The following is an 18,173-nucleotide window of genomic DNA, read 5'->3' as shown; positions in this document are numbered from 1 at the left end:
GAACAAAGACATTATATATTTTTATATTGTGCCATCCAATGATGATGCTAAAGAATAAATAGTACCTAAATAATATCGTTAAGGAGCTACATTAGTTTGTATAAAATAAAAAATATACACAGGGGGCATTTGAACTGTATAAGTATGTGTAATGATTTGTATATTTTTACGTACTACGCCATTGTAAGTTATAGGTGTTTATTTCAATGTCATCATTTTAGTCTGACACTTTGAAAACAAAGATAAATAATATAAAATAGCCAGCGGTAATCTGCTTGTAGTTGAGCCAGCAGAAATGCCAAAATCAAAATCAGTCTTTTATGCTTCGATTGTGACAGCTCACAAAGGTAAATGTGGGTTTACCAATGTTTCCATGTCGTCTGTTAAACTTTAGGCTGTGCTGCACTTTATAAATGGCTGTGGACGGGCGACCAGAATATACGGCGAATGCCAAGGTGTTGCTGCCAGACACCAGTGCCAAGCCGCCTAGCCAACGAGTCTTCTGACGATGTTGCCATATTTCCGTCAATTTCGGCTCCACTCACGTGTTCAATATGTCATGGAACACTATGGGTATGGGACGGTTTCTCCAAAGTGGTTTAAACTTTAGAAACGGTTTACAAAGCATTCACATTTCACCCAGACGGGAATTTCCGACTTGCGGACAACTACAGTACCAGCCACGGCATTTTCAAACATCCGACTTGATCTACGTAAAAGGAACTTATCTCGGCCGTTCTATTTGCCTACATAAATATTCAGAATTTTTACTAAGAGATTTATAAATTTGACCAGGGTTTAAGCAGTACCATAAAACAAGTGCGTGTACAGACAAACTTTTATTTTTGTCCAAGGATTTAAATTTTTTTTATTATGGGTTATTTGGCCACGAGAAATCGAGTTGGCCATAAGCCAGGGAAAAATCCAGTTTCCACCCTACAGCCCTTGAAAGTGCTCATCTTATCGTTAGTACATTTTTGTAGCTGCAGTTAATAAAACAACTGATACAGGAAGTTTTTTATTGTAATCTACGTATTTATAAAGGTGTGTTAAAATGTTTTCTTTGAATTATCAGAGATTTGTTCACATTGATTACCGTACAAACATCTTTAATTTAGCTAAATAACTTATCTAATAAAGATATTGTATAATTCAATCCGAGCAAAACTCGGTCTCCTGGTAGTTGTTGTTAAAACGACTGTAAAAACACGTAGTGAGCCTGATAACTATATTATTGATTAAACACAGGAGTTTGACTGTCGCAGAGCAACGAGACAATACAATATTGATATTTCCAGAGGACGTTGGAAAGTAAACTGAGAGCTGAGGACGCATAGCGCAGACTGCACTGACTGCAGAGGACGCTATAGCTGTGTAGGAACAGAGGACGATATAGCGGGAGAGGGAGATTATAATGTTGATGAACACTGAGACAGGGGTGGTCCCCTCCACCTCGTCATCACTTCTCTACTCTACCCCCCCACTTAGATAAATAAACCTGACAGAAACATAAGTTTGGTTATCTAAACAGTAATAGAGTAAATAAAATTACTGTAGATCTCACACCTAATTAGGTTTCTATTTTATTATGAAACTCATGTATACTTTTCAAGATATCATTCTCAATAACCAAATTGCACAAAAAAAGTAAAAGGCTTATATATTACTATATCTATTTTATTTATTTAGTATTATATATCATTGTAAAATGTCTGACTGTTGATACGCACAAACCTGAGAGGATCAAACTGAAAAGTGTGATCATGTTATGTCACCTCTAAAACATCGTAATCGGGTCTAACAATAGAATAGTGTGTTTCTTTAAAATTTACCTCTCCATGAAAACTTATATTTTGTATAAAAAAAATTAGATCACACAGTAGTAAAAACTGTGTTATTTTATCATGCAACCATTGTGTGATTCTCAATAACAAGTCATTCTCTATTTAAAGACCACCTCAGTTGTCAGACAGTAAAAGAGGAACAATAACATAAATCCCCAATCAATTTATTGCTATCCATTAATCGACCAATCTATGTCACTATGTCATCGTAAAAATTTTGTGTTTGTCTGTTTATCACCAACCTATGGGCAAATTAGTACTCTGCCATTTACATTTCACACAAAGGTACTCTGCTCAGGTTGAGTTGGCTACGTCCAAATTCACCAACATTTTTGGGGTCGTTTCTAATGTCCAAATTCACCAACTTTCTACCTGGAGCAGGTACGATATTTCTCCCGGCGGGCGGGGAAGGAATTCCGAGTAGTTTGCCCTCGCCTGCTCCGTCTCGTCTCGGCGAGAGTGTACTGCTTAGCCCTAATAGTACTGTTTAAGCTGTGATTGTTTCAGGCAGCTTTAGGTTAGGTTAGGTTTGGTTAGGTTTGGTTAGGTTAGGTTAAGTTAGGTTAGGGTTACAGTAAACTCTCTCCGAGACGAGACGGAGCAGGCGATGGCCAACTATTCGGAGGGAATTCCTTCCCCGCCCGCCGGGAGAAATATCGTACCTGCTAAAGGTAGAAAGTTGGTGAATTTGGACATTAGAAACGACCCCAAAAATGTTGGTGAATTTGGACCTGGCCGGTTAAGTTGAGGAGGAAGGGGTAGAAAAATAGAACATGACAATGGCTCTAAATGGATGTACTGTAAGCCTATTTATAAGTTTGGAGAAATCCCATTGTCACACCTCGCTGTATGCAACTTGAGTGAACAATGACCTAGGGCTTTCCCAGTGGGCTTTCAAATTTCGGGGTTGGGGTGTTTAAAAGTTAATATTAATTAATCACCTCTGCAACAAAAATTATAGGTAGCATAAACCCAACTTTTACATTTTTTCGTTAACATTAAATTTATATAGGTAGAAGTGTCAAATACACTATCATACAGATGATAAAAAAATCAAATATGATTATGTAAAAACTAAGTGGTACATCATCAGTTCTGTCCTCTGTAGAAATCCCTCGTCTGTAAATCTGAAAGCTTGTCCTGTATCAACTACGTCCTCCATAAACAGCAGGGACGCTCCATTATTTTAGGGATGGTAGGAGTTATGAAGCTAGAACGCAGTACAGCAACCAGACGACTGCAGAGCGATATTGATCGAGAGACGAGAACGAGGAGAGAAGAGAAAATTACTTGGGGTTGGGGCAAATGTGGCAACACTGCTCAGATAGTCAATATGACAGGACAGACAGTGGAGTGGCAACACCGCTACGGCGCTACAGTATACGACTGCGCTTGCGCAGTTAGTTAATGTGTATGTATACCATGATCAGTAATGATTTCCTGCCATATCTCCATCTCCTCCACTACAGTACCACTACCAAGTTACAAGTTACTGAATATCTATCTCCTGCTACGTCCAAATGATTACGAGTTATACTTGACAGTTTATTTCGCACATAACTTAACACAATATAATATGATAAGAAGCTTTAAAGCGATAGTAAAAATGTTATAAGATTCGTCTCTTCTTACCTTTTCAATGGAGGAAAGAAATTAATATAGGAGTATTTCCTTTAATATGCCTTTGAAAAAATATTCTTCCGGTTTGCTGAATATATACACATACCGGCATTATTTTCATCCAACAATGGAGCAAATGTTTTAAACCAATTATCTAACCTATTTTAAAGCAATTAAATAATTTATGATTATTATCTTAATTAGCCATGTATTTCAGACTCCATCTTTACAATTTTAAAATAATCAGCATAGGCCTGATCACTACCTAGTCCTAATGAAATAATTATTAAATTTTGATAAATTCTAAAATTCTCATTTTGTTTTCAAAAGCATTATTGCAGCCTGTAGTATAATCAAATTAATTTCCTTCATCTGCAAACTATTTCATTACTAGGTGGTGCAGATTGTGTTGTGTCATAACAATTAGTATTTAATTTTAAATAAAATTATCGAGCCAAAAGTATAATTTTCAACAAAGACATGATAAAGGTGGGAGTTGTGGTTCTCAGACTGCTGACCCCCATAGAACGCCATCATCAGCACTCAGCAATCTGAGCAGCAATGACAACAGTCAGGTAGTGGAAGTGGACGCGGAGTGGAGTTGTGTACTTGTAAGCATCGATATATTTGTAAGTGCCTCTATAATATGTTTCCAATCTTTAAAAAGTTAAATTTTTAGTTAAATAGTTTCTGTAAATAGGCTACGAAATCTAGGGTTTTAACTAATACATATATTTAATTATTTTCGCAGTTCTGTAAAATGAAATTCTAGTAACTCAAGTTGTGCATTTGAATCATAAAATTAATACGGTACAACTGTACTTTATATATTGTGTTTCCCGGGGTGCCGTCCCGGGCGGTGGCAGCGGCTTTCTGATAGGCGTTGTTAACTTTACCCTTTGAATTTCTAACCATAGATGAAGTAATATAATTAAATAATATAATAATATAAATTATATTATTATATTACTATGATATAACCAACTTACCGCTTGACGTTTTAATAAACATTAATTCAGTACGGTAGACTTGTTCAGACAAAGGAGACCCGATGGAAATGGAAAAGCTGGTGTAGTTGGTTTGAACCGCATCAATTAATGCCATATAAATGGTTATTTCTCATTTTCCATATTATAAACATTTTATTTGTTATCTTATTCAAATATAGGGTTGAAACCAAATATTGATAAAACAATAGATATCAGACATTGTCGCCTATGCTTGGATCCCGAAATAACCAGGGCTCACTGGTAAGTTTGCCCTGAATTGAGGGAGGAATTTACTTTACACACTCGAGTCAATGTTGTTCGTGCGTTTTACTGTTTTTTTTTTTTTTGTAATTGATGGACGAATTACGAATTCAATTAATTACTGTAATGAAATAGAGATTTAGTATAATGAAAGAGAGTTATTTTCAGAAAGATTTTTGAAAAATCGTCATCTGATTAATTCTGTGTTGAGTATAGACTACATAAATTAATTGTTAAAGATAATATTCTATTTTATGTTGGATATTAATTTTTATACCCAAAGTCAATTCTTTTAATATTTAATAATATTTTAGTCTCCTAAAATATTAGACTATTACTTCGAAATTGTAATAATAAAACTAAAATAACCTTTTTTGATAAGACGTTTAGAAAATTCAGAATTACCTCAAGATGGTCTGGTTGTAACTCTCAAGCAACAGAGAAGATTGCTGAGTTTATATCGTTGCTCTCGAGTCGGTTGTTTTGTTTGTTGAGTTGTTGCAGTTGTAACTCCAATACTATCAACCGAGCAAGGCGGCGTCTATCAATCAAACCATCCACCACCCGCCACTGCGTTGCCGCCTCCATTCCATTATTCTCCATCTCCATTCCATGTTCCTCCATTCTACGTCCTTTGCCCCCCCCCCCCAACACAAGTACAATATTCTCCTAAACCTAATCAACACAACACAAATAGTGGAGGGGGGTTATATTTCCCCTCTTCTTCTGGTCCCCTAACCTGTTCGGCTATTATCGTCTTTCTTATTCGTCTTCCCTTCCTTGGTCCTTCGTAGCACTGATCTGTAAGGCTCAATTTTGTATGGACGAGCATGCGATTTAGAGTCTTATTGAATTTTACCCAAACTTCCAACTCCAACTCCAAGCAAGCTGCAGTGGCGAGGAGAAGAGAAGAGGAAGAGGAGGAGATTGGGAATTGGGACTGGGAGATTCGGTGGATTCGTGGATTTCGGTCGGGTCGAGCGAGCCAACCTAAAAGAAAAGAAACTAAAGAAAGGCCTAAAGCCAAGCTAACTAACTTGTTGGGTTGGGAGTTCACGAAACACGAAACGAACTGTTTGTGTTAGTGTTTGTTGTGTAAGAGTTACAAGTGTTTAAAAAATCACTGAGATAATAATGCAGGTAACTTATTCAATAAATTTGTGAATACTATAAAACGTATCTTTTTTTGGTGCTGGCTTCTGAAGTAGGGTAAGGGTAAGGCCTTCTTCGTGGTGTTTGTAAACGCCTCAATACACCATAAGTTACTGTATTTGCAATTAAGAATCGAGGACATAAGTTACCATCCGGTTGTAACAAGACTGTTTATAGGCAACAATTGTACATACTCACAATTACTCATTTCCGTTTGTTTTTAAACAATCCTTATTTTTGTCCTAGACATTGAATGTTTGGAGAAGTTAAGTTTTAAGTAGGCCTAAGTTAATAAACCCAAAACGAGACGATCTATTACTAACCAAGGCCTTGGATTGACAAAAACTGGGATAAGCCTAATTGGTCACCCTATTAAGTATAGAGGAGAAATTGTAACATTGAATTTGCAATGTTTCAAAATTTAGAAAATGTAGGCCTAGGCCAAAACAACAGTGTTACCGAACAAAACTAGGCTACACCTAAGTTTAGGCCTAGGCCTAAACAACAGTTACGGAACAAAACTAGGCTACGCCTAAGTTTAAGTTAAAGTTAGGCCTACAATTGTTGAACAATTAGAAATAGGCCTACATTGGATTAGCTTCTATCAAAACAACCCTGGGGTAACTTACAGTTTCTTAACTGGGTTATGCTAATGATTGAAGTGATCGATTGACCAGTAAAAAAACCTTCATCCAATTTTTTATTATCAGCAAGTTTGGTTAGTTAGTTTAGGTTATGACAGTTTAATTTTATAATCGATAGGCCTATTATAGTTAAAAATATTGATTATTAATCTATATCAGCATCTAGCCCAGTTAAGAAACTGTTCCCCAACCCTGTTCGTGGTGGTGTGGGTTTCTTCCCACCATAATTATAGGATTGATTCGCAACTAAGTAAGTTAGGGCCTACTCGATCGGTTCTCTTGCTGGATGTTAGGCTACTGTAAAAAAGGTTTACTTAACTTACTTACAGTGTTTTTTTTTTTTTAATTAGGCCTAACTTAAGTTAACTTAGGTCGTTTTTTTTCTCGTATCTTGTTGACGTTTAGACCTTGTGGCACTTTTGAAACTTAAATTTACTTTATTAGCTTGAATAAGTTATCCCATATATGTGAACTTAGGGATAAGCTAGGCATACCTATTATTATCTTACCACTGTTCGTAACTTAGGTCTCATGTAAGACCTGGACCTGGGTTCGATTTACCTTTTTGTTTTGACGTCTTCAGAAGCCAAAAACACTTAAGTTATCCGTTTGAATTCATATAAGTTACCCTAGGCCTAGGACATATTTAATTTAAGAGCCTATGTAAGTTTATACACAAGTTAACTTATGTGTGAGGCTACCTCCAAGCAGTGACGAAAATCAACCCAACACGGGTGTAAAAAGAAATTGGGCATAACAAGGCATGGCTCAGTTCCTGGATAGAGGCGCGAGAGGTATAGTTCAGGGCAGGCTGCCGTAGACACAGTTTCCATTTTTTAAATCAAAATATCTGCAAATGCAGAAATAAACAAGTAACTTACCGGTATCCTCTGCTAAATTATGCACCCGATGTAATGTCACTCCACTACTTTACTATAAAAAATAGCCAAAATTAAGCACAAAGATTGTCCATATATCTAGGAATGTCTTAGACCTAAGTTACACTTGCCTCAGTTAACTGCTTGTATGTCCAAAGTTTTCAGGTGAGGTTTTCAAAAGTAAATATTAATAATTGTCTCCATGGAAGTGTGAGAAAACTCACAATGTTTACCTTTGCTTTGACATTTCAATGTAAACAATCAGAACTGCCAAATGTTTAAACTTATTTCTCAACTAGCTGTACCCGCGGGCTTCGCCCCGTTTAACTTCATAAGTATTCGCATGGCTCATTCACGTCCTGGTTGAAGTTCGTTCGCTACGCTCACTCACCTTTAGGTTGGAGGTCGTTCGCTGCGCTCACTTGCCTTCAGGTTAGCTCGTTCGCTACGCTAACTCGCCTCCAGGTTGAAGTTCGTTCGCTACGCTCACTCACCTTTTGGTTGGAAATTAGCTGTTGTCATAAATAAAAAAAAATTAATAGTGCTGCACCCTGTTGGTAATCCTTGTAACTTTTATGCTATTGCACATCATAGAACAGAACCAACTTGTTTAATTGAAACAGCTGTTAAGATTCATTAATTCCTTTTAAATATGAAAAATCATAATATTAACATGGGGAACTACAGAGCCACTGGGGCGGAGCCCGAAAGGGTTTTTGAGATAAGAATATGATTTAATGTTAATCGGGAATGTGAGCTATCATCATGCCAAATTTTAGCCCAATCCGTCCAGTAGTTTATGCGTGATTGAGCAACAAACACACACACAAACATACACACAAACATACACACAAACTCACAAACTTTCAGATTTATAATATTAGTAAGATTTCAGACAGCTGATCAAAACAAATCCTTAATACTTGAATTCTGATTTCTACGAAACACTACCGGTACTCCTCCGGTAATAATGGACGGATTTTTACAAACGATGTGTCAAAATTTAGTGTTTTTTGTGTAGACACCCCCTTTTACCAATTCATGTAATAAAAGTCCTTGGGCTTTGCCCCACAGGCCATCAAAATCCCAATGTATTTCTTATGAAGAAAATTTACTAACCCAGCTGTTTAATAAATCTTAATTCAGTATTGGAATTTGTCAAGGGTCAAGATATTTTTCCTACAGTCACCCAACAAAGTTGGCTTCCTTGTACTGTTTATAGTACAGAAAGCTGCTAATTGCTTCATATTTATACTTTGCCGTACGGTTTATACTTTGCCGCACATCAGGATTTCAATGAAACAACACAAAACAGCGATGTTCTATTATGCTCGTAATCCGTGTACCTACGCTTGGAAATAGGTTGGCTACACTTAAAGATAGTAATACTATGAGCAGCTGATTGACTATTATAACTACGGTTTAACCTGTCATTTTGTGTTTATAGTTTCGGTATTTCTGAACTTTCTGGACTTTTCTTTTAAACGTTTTTAAAACATTCCCACGATCTTAATAAACAAGAAACACCTTTAAAGCTTTTTTTAGGCGCTGAAACTGCTTCAAATTACAAAAACCTACGGAACTATATCGCGGAGCACATTTCTTGCCGAGATAAAATAGTGGAGTGATACGGACCGGGTACTACTTTCTCTAAAGCACCTATTTGTGTTGCCAGCTGAACCTAAAAACGTGTTGTATAGTGTTTGAAAGACTAATTATTTATATGCTTTATAGTGACTGTAGGAAAAATATAATGTGTAACACGAGTGCAAAAGGCCTTTGCTGCACTCGAGATCATTCCGCACGAGCCGCCTCTCGTGTGCAGCAAAGTGCCACTTTGTCCACTAGTTACACAAATAACTATTGTGTCATAACTACTGTCTATTTAAATTTTATCATATATGCTTATTGTTCTATTTTTGTTGAACAGATTGTAAATTTTAAAAAAATGAGTAGGCCTACATGTTTGTAGATTATAAACAAACAACACATAGGCTAGTTTAATAAAAATAAAAAGTAAGTATTGGGTTGGATACAAACAAATATCAGAATTCAAAAATATTTTCTGTGGTTGAATAAAATTCCACGAGCAGCAAGAGTAAGTTAAGTTTTAAAAACCATATAAGACGAAAATTAGTACAGTAGGCCTACGTGACCTTCATTGACTTAGACAAAATTATGGGACTAATGATGAACACCCCATTGGACTAAACTTAATTATCAGAGATCTAGAATTTAATTCTTTTGGACCCATGTGATGCATATTTTGGACATAGGCCTATGCACATTTTGTGATGCATTATATCAACGCTGAAAAAAACAGAAGGGGAGTGTACACTGCATGTTTTTACAGCGGAAAAGTGAGTCTGCCTAATGTACGTGTAAATAATTAGCCTATCTTAAACAACTTTTTACAAACAATGACACAAAGTCGATGCATTTTCCCATATAGGGAATAAGCTATTACCGTAGTACTCATGGTAAGACCTGGACCCGGCACCGATTTAATTTTTCATTTTGAGGTCCCTAGAGGCCAAAAACACCATTCAAATTCTTCATATATGTGTCCGTTAGCGCGAACACTCGAGCAAAAATGATCCGATTTTGATGAAATTAAAATATAAATAAAGATCAAACGAGGTGTTAGCCCGTCCAACGTACTATTCAGTAGTCAGTTAAAACCGTGTACAATTCAGATCAGCTAGTTTACACGTATAAATACAAAGTTAATTGCAGTTTTAATGTGAAAAATCATCTTGTAAACAAATGTTGTGTGACCAAATATGTTTTTATTCCATCATCGGCCTATACGATATGCATTTTAAATCCGATGATTTTACAATAAAACAGCAATTCTGCAATTTTTACAATGTGAAAAGCGTTGAGGTTAAATTTGCAGCCGATTCGCACAGACGCACACTGATTGTAAGTAGCCTACAGTAGAGAGAGTAATAGTCAATTGAGAAGTGTAGGTATAGACCTAGTCAACGATACCAACTCTTCCATACCTGCTCTTAGCATACCTACCTGCCTCTTCCATAATTATTATCACCACAATACAACTACTATACACAATTTCCAGTAGGTCTGAATAGAAACGACCTAAAATAAAACAAAAATATCCAATAAAATTCACAGTACACATAATTTAACTATGGTGTCCTAACATCAAAACTAATCGTCACACCTATCCTTTATATCAATTTCACTGCATTAATTGCTAAATAAATAAGTGTAAACAAAGAAAAGTAAAAACAATAACAGTTTGTTTTGAAACAGCTGTTTGGTTCAAATAACATTCATTTGAAAAAAAGAACTGGTCACATGTAGCAGGAATATAAAAAGTAAACACGCTAGTAAAGCTAATGACGTAATTGTCAATGTTTATTAGCCATACCGTTATCAGTTCTATCCTTGATAATTACCCACCCTTATTGAATAAATGTACATCGTAATTTCCCATATTAGTTAATTTAAACTACAATATATTCATAGTTGAAATAAAAGTGATATTTTCACGTTTGGGGGTGCTGATATAGGCGCCCCCAAAACGTAACCACAACTGAACACGATTTCATAAAAGGATGGTTTGTCTAATTGCAGTATCCTAGGTCAATGTTGACATTGTGTTCAATCTATGTCATCCATCTGTTTATCTTTGTATAAAACCCGGCTGAGGTTGTGGTGGTAATTTAAATTTGTGATTCCTGATTATTCTTTATCTTCTTTTTATGACATCAATATTTCCGGGCCTAATCCAAACAAAGTTAAAGCAGACAAACATTAATTGTAAACAAAAAGCTAACCATGAAGAATTAAAACATGTAACATTGTTATTTTTCTAATCTTTCCTTGAAAAGTGTAAAATAATTTGCATTTATCCTTTTTTATTAAGACTCGTGTACAGAGCCTCAATTTGTACTGTGGTTTAATTAATTTTGGTTAAAACTGGGGTCTAATTATCTCTACTAATCTTACTTATTTCCTATAATCAATGACAAAATAAGAGTAATTAAAATAACCTCATAGTTCCATAGTTTATATTTAACCAGCTGTTAGTTAAAACAAATTATATTGCTCTAAAACAAATCGAAGATTACAAAGATTGCTTTAAAAAATAATTTGAACATCCTCGTATTTTACTATGTATATTTAATTAATCTGTCATCCTCTTACAGAAGAATTGAACGTATCAATGATTAGCATTACACATAGTATAAATAAGTCAACCCTAAGTATGTCTTTACATTTTTATCCAAATGCTGAATTTGTGACACAAAAGCTGAATGTTTACAGCTGTTATGTTAAGCAAATTATTTTATGCCAAAAGCTAGTTTAGAATCTTAGCGTTGGCTGCTAGACTTTTTAAAACTTAAAACTTAATTTCTAAAAAATTGGGACCCTAAAATAAAATTATGGCTTCGACATTCCCTAGTTCTCAAAATTATCTTTCTTTCAACACAAAAATCATGAAAATCCGTCGAGTGGTTGATTCAGAATCGTGAAATAAAAAAACACTGTTTCGTTTTAATATTATTAAAAATGTTGAGATTCACCAATAATATATAGTAGAGAGTTAATATGGCCCAAACTGCTTTCTTTACAGTGTTTGCAAAATAAAATTATAAAACAAATTAAGTTGTTACTTTTCATTCTTCACCCAAATTCAATTGCTTAATTTCGAGCAAGAAGTTAAATATAATATTTTACTAACTATGTTGTAGGTTTAATTATTATAAAACTTTGTCATAGCCTAGATTATTTATTTTAATACAAAGTAAATTGATTATGGAATTAACAATAGATAATAGTTGCTGTATCAACCCAAGCTCTGCTTTCGATTTATTAAAGTGTCTTAAGAAAATTATGTTATTGATATACAGTATTTTCATATAGGCTAAGCAGTAGAACAATTACAATTTAATAACTTATATTACTTAATTATATTATATTAATTATATTAAATAATTACAATTTAGGTTATACTTTTTTGTATAAATTTGGTGGCTTTTTGTTTGTTTATAAATTTGAACTACTTAACACATTCAGTGCTAATAATTATGAGTTTTGCGACACTAAAATGCAAAAAAATTATAATGTGAAAACTAACTTACAAAAGATGTCAGGATATCAAAAATGATGAATCTAGATGTCTTAGTGTTGATTTTGGCTGAAAATGCTGACGTCACTTCCGGGGCGGGAATTCCCGTCCATAGGTACTGATGCAGGCCTTTTCTAACCCCTTACTTTTTTCAGCCCCACGCGCACACAGTCACACTGGAAATAGTGTTTTTATATTCAACAGTTATTATAACATCAATATTTGTATAAACAATATATTTACAACCCCCATACCACCATTATATAATGTTTTTAGTGTTCAGAAATTTCAATTACAAAATGTTTTCAAAATTTTTTTATATGTAAAAAATATATTTTGCATGGAAATAATAAAAACTTTAACTAAATCATTAATATTACAAAAGAGTACTAAGCCTAACCCCACACAATGTAGTTGACACAAACACGAAGCACCAAAAAAAATCTTGATAGCCAACACGGAAACGAAACACGCCAAAAGTTGAAGCGACACTTGTACAAAACGCGGCAATCGAACACATTTTCCCCATGCAAGGCTAAGCTCACATTGAAGCAAGGTTGTTGGCATTGGAGAAGGACGTCACCCTGCACCAGTGGGGCCGGTACCACGGGGCGAGAATTCCCGCCCCTAGCACTGAACGTGTTTGGATTAGGCAGTATAGTACATCTTCCCTAGCGAAGCACGGGTACAGCAGTTGTATATTAAAATATGCGGCTGTATATAATTTAGATAAACCGTAATAAGTTAAATCACAACCCCACTTGCTATAGCTTTACTTTTCTTAAACAGAAAAATACGTTAATAAAGTACAGCTTGTGACATCTAAGCTGGCACTTGGCCGATCGCTAGTAGTACGGTACCTATTTCAAAAACATTATGTCCCGTCATCCGGGTTGCATCAACTGTCCTCGCGACCCATATGAAGGCACTCAAGTACATAATAAAGGGAAGTCAACCACGTGAGCCAGCGGAAATGTTTGCAGTCCGGTCTTTTCCCTACCTCCACCCTCCTCCCGCCTACAATGCCCCAGCTAGGCCAAGTGCCAGCTTAGGTGTCACGAGCTGTAGTTATTATTTTCCAACTGAAAATGATAATAAGCACAGTCTTCTGTGATAGGTAAGATACACTGATGTCTTATCCCACTGCTTCCATACAAAATTAAAATAATTGCATTTTCCTTTCCAGATTTTGAATGGTCATGAACGGCATTGTCAGCTCCATGCTGCGTAAGTATATTTTTCCATTCATAATAAACAAAATTGTCCAAATTATGGGCCAAAATATATAGGCCTATTAATTATTTAAACCCTTATTCTATAGGATTTATTATTTTTCTATTGGGTAATCAAGTTTTATTATTTTTAGTCATTTTGTTAGCAAATTTCACATGAAGGGAATAACCCATTATCATAGGTTTCATGGTAAGACCTGAACCATAGACAAAAAGAATTAAATATAGATTGTCAGCCGTGCTTAGGTTACCATGGTTAACATAGGTTCTGGCCCACACCGCTTGGAGCACTGTGTAGTTACGTAGCGTGTACGCTGTAACTACATGGCGCTCCCAGCGATGTGCACCAGAACCTATGTTAAACGTAGCACAGCTGACGGTCTATATTTAATTCTTTTTGTCTATGCCTGAACCCAGGACCAGAAAATGGAACCTTATTGGGTTAACCAAAATCGTCGTAGTTGATGTGAGCCACCAACAGCCAACAGATTGTGCTGATCTAAATTACTAATTTCTGATGATTACACAATCTGTTTAACCAATTCAAACTAATGGAATGACTTTTTGTGAGCTATAGCAACTGTTATGACCCATCAACTTGGCCAGCAACATAAAATAAGGTAGAAAATAGAGCTTTTGTCACTAGCACATTCTGTGACTGGTTAACACAACTACATTTTTTTGCAAAAAAATGGCTACAGCCGGTCCAAATAGTTGGGAAGTCTACTTCAGTATCCAATAGTCAATGGCAAAACTTTAAAAAGTAGGCATTTGAATCATTAAGCTGGTTTCTACCAGTTTAACTTACCAGTTATGAATAACTTTTTGTTCACTTTTTGTTTTGAGTTCTCCAGAGGCCGTAAACACTATCTGTTTGATTAAAAAAAAACTCCCCCAACACCTTCCACCAGCTTTATGATTTAAATGCCTACTTTTCACAGTTTTAGTATCCAATAAGAACCATTTTCTGTTCCTAAATTACATTCCTAGTAAATGGCATTGTGATCCTTTTTTAGTAATTTTCTCAATTGACAGCTAGTTTAATGTAGATTGAATATGGGGTATCTAGGCCTAATAGTACTGTATTATAACGCATTATTAAATTTGAAATTTCTAACAAATAGGTAGGCCTCTTATTTTCTTACACTTAAAAAAACCTTTGAGGTTAATTTCCACTAGACCCATTATTTGATAGTGAATTCTGTAAAAAAAATCCTTCTTCAAGTCTAACCCAAGGTGGATAAAATGAGGATTAAGCCAAATCCTGATTTATCATACCAATTCCTAACCAACAAGTCTGTGTTCACAGACAATAATTTCAAAATTAAATGTGAATTCTTTTAAAATTACTACCCAGAATGTAGTGAGATTGATTTGTAATATAGATGCCTACCTGAAGCTGAGTTTGCATAGTTATAAGTGTATTGTTATTTTAGATGATACTGAGTGGAAAGAAGGTATTCTCTCGTGTGTATCGTGTCATCTTAAGTTTACATCTTTCAACGAAGGTCAATTCCACCACCTGCAGCACATTGGCGATTCATCAGTGTACCTCACAAAGCTAAACTCCAAACTCCTTCGTCGTTTACAAGCAGGTAGGCCTACGTCCAATCTGTCTGTATCTTAGTGGTGGGAGATTTCTGTATGTTGCCAGTAGACTTGAGAAAGTTTTCTTAATATCCTAAAAACTACAGTATTGATTGTAGTTGTTTGCAAAAGTGTGGTCCTTTACCACTAACGGTGAGTTTAGTAGGTTGTCATTAATCTGACTTTGTATGGTAGGTCTAAAACAAAATTTACTTTTCTACGTAGATTCATAGAGATTATTATTCAATCACTAGAAAACACAACTTGTTTTTGTAGACTTTGACAAGCCTATTATGACAAATAATTGAAGGATGACAACATTTTGGAATCCGGAACAATTTTACTGTTCCTAGAGTTCTCGGGATCCCTGAGCATTTTATAGGAAAATCAATACTAATTCTAGTCCGTCATTACGTTCCATGTAGCTAGTAGTGACTGCATACTACTAAACAACATGCTGTACAACAAAACTGGGTTGTTCATAATAATTTATTCCTGACATAGCTGTACGACAATTTTATTAATTGCTGACAATGGCTGTTTAGATGAAGCAAAGTCCGGATTAGCTGAATGAGAGTTTTCTATGTCTTGAGACCACGAGCACACAGGAAGATTCTTAATTCAGCATTTAATTCTTTCTCCCTACAATTTATAACTAGGTCAAGTTCAAGTTCAAACTTTTTCCTGTTAATAAACAAAATCTAGTATTCAGTGTTATTGCCCCAAGCTATTAATTTTTTGTGGTTAAGGAAAACAAATTCATAACCATACAATGTTCAAACCACATGTACAAAAATTCAAATAAGTATATGTTTTTATATCAGGCCTACAAGCCAAATGTAGACTGTAGGCTAGAATAAACAGCTTTCTAACGTTTCTCTAAACTCAGAATGTTAAACATGGCCACTTTATTAACAGATGCACTCTTGTGCCAACATCAAGAAGAAGATAAGTAAGCGTAAGTAAATCTGCTTGGTTGTATGTTTGTTAACTGCACTTAAAGCACTAACTGCCATGTTGTGTCTTATTGGGTTGTGCATCCTTATTTTTTTCAGTTTTATTTTCCTTTTTAATCAATTTTATTTTGTGTCTATGCTATTAGCATTTTTACATTTATGTTAGGGAATGGTCCAAACCCTAGTCTGGATACTCTCTTACGTCACAAATACCCCAATGATAGAGGGCATCAGGGCCCAGAAATGATCTCACTTGGAATCGAATCAGTGACCTTCAGATTTTAGGGAGAGCCTTATAACCACTCAAATAATCAGATCACTGAGGTATTACTTTAGGTAATTATTGACAAGTTTGAACCAGAGTATTTCACAATTTTTAAAACCAAACAAAATAAAGTTACTAAACTAAAGATTTAATCATATTGAACGTAAACCCATTGGCCTACATTCAATTCCTCTGAGCATTAGTTTTTGATCAATAAAAAAAGTAAATACTTAAAATCATGACTTTATTATGAAATACAAATTGTTTTATTGCTTTTGACAAACCATTGAAATGCAGTATACTATCATAAACCAATGTAGGCCTAACTAATATTTTGTGCGCAAGTGAATTTGCATTTGGAAGTATTTAACTCTCTGCCCAGATAATGTGGCGAAGGTGAAGGATTGCTGTTTAGTAGGCAATTAAGGTAATAAGGTATTTTATCAGTTAAAAAAGGCCTTTAGTCATTTAAAAAATTAGGGAAATTTGGTAATACTAACAATAATTTGGCTCACCTATTAACATTGATCCTAAATTAGTCCTTGCAATAACTTAAATTACAATAACACCATTGGTTTGTAATTTTACTTTTTAGATGTAATGTAAAAATATTCAAAAAACAATTTTCAATGCCATGAGTATATTCAATGATCACAAATCCAAATTATTATTTTCAATGTTTACAGGATCCAAATGACTAAATTGTGACTTGAAACAATGTCGATGAATGTAACAGTCAATGAGTTAAAATACCCAAACATGTGATATTGTCAAATATCCATTAGCCTATTTGAGATTTGATTTGTGCAACAATAATAATGTGTAATTTCACCTGTTATTTATTCCATACAGAAAAATCAATTTGATTGTCATTTTTCTATTTTTATGTTGTTGTTAACATAAACAATACAAAAGTAAAACTTTCAGAATAATCCATCAAAGTAATAAATTATAATATGGAAGTATTATTCAAAGACATTTTTGACAATGCGAAGATTGAAAGTTCAAGTCACGAACTTGATGAATTTGGTAAATAAGCTGTATTTTTTTTAGGATTAGTTTCGTTTATTTAGTTGAATGTTATTATAGGCTATATTTTGATGTTCTGTTTACTTTGCTCACTGGCCTTTTTGTGAAGCACTTTTATAATAATGGTCATAAATAACAACTTGTTCTATTTTTTAACTTACTTTCTGTTTATTGAATTGTGCATAAATGAGCATGCTACTATGGACATTCCAATAGGCTGAGCTATGACCTTTGATAGATATGTAATACTGTACATCTTAATTGTACTTCCTTGGAACGAAGTGGAAAAATCACATTCTATTTAGGCTATTGTAAAAACTGTCCATCCAACTTCTCCAACTTTGTAACAGAGAGACTCGAATGGATTTTGCAACTGTTTTAACTAAAGAATTGGTGTAAATATACCTACTTTTATGCATAAATGCAGGTATTTACATCAATTCTTAAGTATTTAAATGCGATCAGGAGGCAAAAATTTCGTTTATTATAATGAAAATGTATTATAATTAAGCTATTTTTAACCATAGTTTTTTTGTCGCTTTATGAACCATCGGCCAGTCATATATCTCCAACAGGAGTTTTAAAATCTGGAATGCTCATAAAAACACCAATCAT

At 34.7% G+C, this 18,173-nt stretch overlaps 1 protein-coding gene across 6 annotated transcripts in view; it reads left to right on the top strand.

Annotated features, from left to right (window-relative positions):
* LOC128995957 (nascent polypeptide-associated complex subunit alpha, muscle-specific form-like) overlaps positions 1-18,173 on the top strand; it is a 46,413-nt gene that overhangs the window by 5,087 nt on the left and 23,153 nt on the right. For 2 of the 6 annotated variants that reach the window (XM_054421034.1, XM_054421032.1), the window contains exons 1-3: positions 5,591-5,854; positions 13,676-13,716; positions 15,158-15,316. In XM_054421034.1, coding sequence (XP_054277009.1) covers positions 13,683-13,716; positions 15,158-15,316 — 193 coding nt within the window. In that variant the 5' untranslated portion in view covers positions 5,591-5,854; positions 13,676-13,682. Of the gene's footprint in view, positions 1-5,590; positions 5,855-13,675; positions 13,717-15,157; positions 15,317-16,226; positions 16,267-17,428; positions 17,559-18,173 lie in introns of those variants that run through there. The other 4 variants (XM_054421037.1, XM_054421036.1, XM_054421033.1 and 1 more) reach the window with 4 other exon arrangements.

Source organism: Macrosteles quadrilineatus, unplaced genomic scaffold (assembly GCF_028750875.1).
Source record: "Macrosteles quadrilineatus isolate MER2022 unplaced genomic scaffold, UCM_ALF_1.0 Scaffold_5__1_contigs__length_97177068, whole genome shotgun sequence".
In the NCBI taxonomy this organism is placed as follows: domain Eukaryota; kingdom Metazoa; phylum Arthropoda; class Insecta; order Hemiptera; family Cicadellidae; genus Macrosteles; species Macrosteles quadrilineatus.
The sequence above is the reverse complement of the archived record's forward strand: the minus strand, read 5'-3'. Positions and strand labels throughout refer to the sequence as shown.